Source organism: Thalia democratica, chromosome 2 (genome assembly GCF_965202585.1).
Source record: "Thalia democratica chromosome 2, ktThaDemo2.hap1.1, whole genome shotgun sequence".
NCBI lineage: Eukaryota > Metazoa > Chordata > Thaliacea > Salpida > Salpidae > Thalia > Thalia democratica.
The window spans coordinates 68,452,746-68,458,188 of record NC_139166.1 but is presented as its reverse complement, the minus strand read 5'-3'; the positions used below and the strand labels follow the sequence as shown (position 1 = coordinate 68,458,188).

The 5,443-nt window shown below is 26.5% G+C and overlaps 1 protein-coding gene across 1 annotated transcript; it reads right to left on the bottom strand.

The window, feature by feature from the left end:
* Window positions 1-3,268: 3,268 nt before the first annotated feature.
* On the bottom strand, window positions 3,269-4,940 carry LOC145829705 (uncharacterized). The gene is made up of 3 exons (XM_082937564.1): window positions 4,648-4,940; window positions 4,192-4,507; window positions 3,269-3,715 (listed from the first exon to the last, which is right to left on the bottom strand). The coding sequence occupies exons 1-3, from the start codon at window positions 4,857-4,859 to the stop codon at window positions 3,665-3,667; spliced, it is 579 nt and encodes a 192-aa protein (XP_082793690.1). The 5' UTR covers window positions 4,860-4,940; the 3' UTR covers window positions 3,269-3,664.
* Window positions 4,941-5,443: the final 503 nt, after the last annotated feature.

The following is a 5,443-nucleotide window of genomic DNA, read 5'->3' as shown; positions in this document are numbered from 1 at the left end:
TGTTATGTATTAGTTTTTTTTTTGTTTAACAGTTTAAAGTTTATTTCCGTTATTATCTCTTTAATGTTTGTTTATAATTGTTTTACAAAACTATATTATAAACTCACATTTATAAATTATACACCTAATTGGCGTACACTTTAAAATGTTACATGTTTGATTTTAAGCATTCTAGTTTTGATCAAAAGCTTATAAACTATCACTATACTTTTAAATATGCTGTTTAGAAATCGTATATTTACAATTAAGGGTTTTTAGTAAACATTTTTAACACTAAGTCATATATTTTTCAGATATTTGTTGTATTTTAATATTTTATAAGGTGCATAAAGCATTTGTATCTAAGCGGCTTATGTCATAACAAACAACACTTTTGAGCTATGCCTTTAAGTTTAAATATTTTCTACACAAAATTTTTCAAGTGATTTTTTGTTTAAAGAAAGAACAAACACCAAAATGAAAATGCTTACTTTTACAGTTAATAAATAAAAATTTATATCGAAATGTGTTCAATGTTGTTAAATTTTGTTTTTTTATTTTTAGCAACTGTGCCGATGGTACAACTATAGTTCATTTACAAAACTTATAAATTGTTAATGAGTTTTGATCATTCAAATATAATATTTTTAAATTCCAATGTCAAAAACGTAATTATTTTTTTATTTTTTAATCGTTTAGCATATCAGTTGAGGGAATATATTCATAACAAACTTATAATTTAGCTCTATTTTTATTGTACTAATTTAATGAAAGCTAAATTAGTTTTTGATAGATGTTGTATTAATACTCGAAAAGTAATCGTAATAATTTAAATTTTTATTTTACACAGTTACTTTTTCTTGTAAAATAACAAACAAAATTTATTCTGGATTTTCACTTTTAAAGCATTAGTAAAGTTAATTTTTAAACAAGTTTTAACCTAAAGCTGCATTAATAAAAATATTTCAATAACATAAAAAGTATCTTTTAGTAAAGTGTACAAACAAATGAGTAAAGATACTATTCGCTTTTGAAAAATCAATACAGTATTTTTATTCAAAATCAAGGTAAAACTATAATTAAGGTTAACAAAAAAAATTTATACAAAATAGCTGTAAACTGCCTTTCGTGACACTGTTTCTAAAGTTTAACTTTGCTAACCACACAAAAATAGTACTCTTTTTTCTTCAACTAAACAATGAATAAACTCATAGTATGGCTTCTCATTTACTTAATCTATTGTTTTACTTGGTTTTAAAATACTAGAACTTATAAAATTGAAAACATAAAACAAATATGTTAATACAAAGTTAGTCGTATAAGTCTATAACGAATTTAAGTTTTTGTAATTAGTTAATATATTTCTATTTATATATTAACTTACATAGTATTATATGTTTTAAAGAAGCCTATTGCTTACGATGCTATGTAGATTAAAGCTTAGTTACTTTTTTTGGATAACTTAAATGAAAATCAAGTCTAAATAAGGTTTTAGATACATTCTATCTTAATTTGAGTTTGTTATAATAAAAGCGTTTGAAACTAACAAAACCTCTTGATTAATTAAGACAAAAAGTTCTGTTTAAATTTTGAGAAGTATAACGTTTTACTAGAACAGAATTTTTTTATTATATTATTGTAGCCACTCTAGTTACTAAAATCGCCAAAAAGGGACTAGAGCAGGGTTTCCCAAAGTGGGCAATACCGCCCTCTGGGGGAAATTTTAGCAAGTCGGGCGGCAATAACTAGTAAAGGGTCTGAAGGGGGGATTTTTTAATATTTGAGGCAGTCATATAATTTCTACTTTTTAGCTTACTATTTTACTAATTTTAGCTTGCTAATGCATATTTGACCCTGAGGTGATAATTTAAAACGTACACTAGATATACTTGAGTTGCAGATGAAGAGCAAAAAAAAAGGTCTTAGGTGTTTTTAATGGTAGTTTTTTTTTTTTGAGTAGCCTAGTCGGAGGGGTCATGGCTTTTTCAATTTATTTAAGGGGACTATTTGAAAAAAAGTTTGGGAAGCCCTTGACTAGAGACAAACAAATATTTGAATAGCTCTGCTAGACTCAAAATGAGTACAACAAATAATTTTAAAATGTTAGATAAAAAAACTTATTAAGTGCTTATCTATAAACGTTATTAATTGAACTTTTAGGTTATACTAATGTAAAAATTCAAAACAAGTGTTTTTATAATTAGTTTCACCAACTTAGAGAAAACTTTTTCTAAACATAAAAAACATGAACTTATATAAATAGCTTTAAATCTTATTGAACAGGTATAAAAATATGTAATAGTTTAAACAAAGTTTTAATTAAAACAAATACATGAGACTTTAATTTTCAAAATTAATGGCTAAAAATAATATCTAAGTTTAAGGCATATTACTTTTAACTAGCAGGCATATAAAGCACAATATTTATTTTTCCGTAATATTTTATTAATATACATTAAAAAAGGAATCAAAACAACTTTAATTATCAATTGTATCAAAGCATGAAAATATCAAAACTTTTAAAATACAAATATCTAATAAATTTATACAACTTAATTAACAAGCGGTTAAATAAAAATTTAGCTTCTGGTAAAAAAAACTTTTAAAATCTACTGCAGTCGTGTTTGACAATATATGAAGCGGCAAAAATGTTTTGGTAAAACAAGCTTTTGGATGTTTTCAAGTTAAAAGTACAAAGTTAAGTTGTTTGACAAAAATCATGTGATACATACTTTACTTAAAAAGTTTTTCTAGACACGTCAGCTAATAGTGAATGTCATTTAAATCAATTCCAACCGACATGATTGAAAAAAAAAACATAATTTCCAAGTAAACGATTAAACTGCGATAACTTTTTCCAAGAAACTTTACTAACTGTGTAAGTTGAGTAGTATAAACTAAAGTAATCAAAAAAAAAACTAGTATTACATAAGAATTGAAGTGTGTAGAAAAATTTTAAAATAGTAGCGTTTACAATTAAAACAAACAACTGTTTATCGAAAAACTTTATAAAAATTTTCTGTGTCATAATTTGTCATAGCAGCTTGGTAAATAAAACTACTATGCATAAGTTTAAATAAGAAACTAGTAAAAAAGAATGTAAACTTTTCTACTACTTATACTTTTAATTTGTTACATCATAAAAAAGTTATTGAATTTTTAAGTTTTACTGTTGCATACATATAAACTTAAAAATAATCTTTTATAGTAACAAACCAAAAACTTACTTGTCTTTTTTGAATTCCAACTAATTAACTTTTCTAATTTTGAAAGATTTTTAAAAGGTCAGCATAAATCAAAATAAAACCTATGAATATTTTAAATTAACATAAAGATTAATCTTAAATTATAGCAAAACTGAAAAGCAAAAATTTTAATTTTTAAAATTTAAAACTTAATTAATAAAATAATTTTCTCATTTTTGTCCGACTTTAAGAAGATCAACATAAAACATTAAAAAATATTTTAAATCAGCAACTTATACTTTAGAAACTTTATCAGCACAGGAATTAGAACATCAGTAAAAAATTTTAAAAACAACTTAAGCTTATTTCCTAAAACACCAATCAAATAAAACTCAGCTGCATTATCTCATTTTTGAGAGTTTTATAAAAGATCAACATTATATTACATTTGTATATCGTACTTGATCCAAAAAACTTAATCTTATTTCCTAGACACCATCCTACTTCTCCTGCTTCACCGATCCATTATACTCGTACATCTCCTCCTCGTCCTAAAAAACATGTAATTTTCAATTAACCAATTGTCTCAACTTTAGTACATTTATTGCAAAGCTAAAAGAAAACCACTTGGAAAAATTTTATTTTCTTAAAGATTTGCATACTTCACCAACTGTGTAAATTAAGTAATATAAACAAAAGTAATCAAAACAAATAAAAAAACAAAAAAACTAGTATTACATAAGAATTGAAGTGTGTGATTAAATTTGAAACAAAAATAGCATTTAGAACTTAAATTAACAACTGTTTATCGAAAAACTTTATTTAATTTTTAATTCCTCCTCATGTTCATTAATAAACAAATTATCTAAACTTTAATTAATCTATTTCAAATCGAGATCTAACGACACTAAAAAACTTTAACTTTATTTCCAATTAATTAAATATAATAATAATAACTGCAATATATAATGTATAATAAATAACTGTTAATCGAAAAACTTTATTTAACTTTTACTTCCAAACTAACGTCTTCCTCCTCGTCGTCGCTGATCTCCACGTAGCTCACCCTGCTCCTCCCCGCTGTCGTCCCCCTCCTCTCCTTTGCGAACGCGATTCCCTCCTGCTCGATCCGCATCGACGTGTACGGCTCCAATTTCTTCCAGTCGGGCACGAACGCCCCCGGCTCCCTGAACTCCGGATTCCGCGCGTTCCTCCGCTCCATCTCCGTCCGCTTCTTCCTCCTCGGAGTGCTCTGGTTGCTGCCGCTCGCGATCGGCGGGCTCCTCACGTGCACCGAGGGACTGGAGTGGTGGGAGGAAGGGCTTGGCTTGCTGGCAGAAGGCCTGTAATATTCATGTTTAATAAAAATGTTAAGTTTATTTTAGTTACAACTTGAACATAATTTTAGACATAGTGGAAATGTTTTAAAGCATAATTAGTACTACATAATAATTTTAATCTTATTCATAAAAAAATTGACCACCTTCTTGTCACTGGGCTGGCCATGTGAACTCGCGGGCTGGAACTGCTTACGGATGACCCCCTCCTTGCCGGCGGGCTGCTCAGAGCCTGGCTGCAGGGGAACGTGAAGCTGGCCGGAAACTTGTTATACAAACTTTGTATTATTGAATTAAAAATGTTAGTAAAAACAATAAGTTTGTAAAAAGTAAAATTTTGATCAAATTTTTTTATCATAACAAAAACGCTAGTTTCAGAAAACTTATACTTTCTATTACAAAACTAGATTTATAACTATTTAAATGTGTAGAGCAAACTTTAAATTCAAACCTTAAAAGTTCATATAAAATTCAATATAAACTTTTAGCAATAAAAAAATTGCTTTTCAAACTATGTTCATTTAAGTATACTTTTCTTAGAAGCTCATAAAAGTAAACGAAAGCAAAAAAGCAATTACTGTTAGAAACTAAATCACTAATTTTAATAGTTCCTTTTATTTCACATATTGTGTAAAAGTGTAAAGTATATTGTGTATAAAACAAATAATTAACATTTTTTGTAATAGAGTTTTAAATAAAATAATAATTAACTTTAAAAAATATTTTTCTTGTTATATAATTGCTAGTATATTACTTAAAACTACTTTTTTACCAATTTATCAATATAAATATTTCAGTTGTTGCATCTGTAAAAAATTGAAGCCTGGTTTCAAATCAATAGTAACTAATCTCTTTTTATACTATTTATTTAACTTTCAGTATTTGACTAAAATTTTCAGGTAAAATAAAAAATGAAACATGAAGAAATTAACAAATATTCAA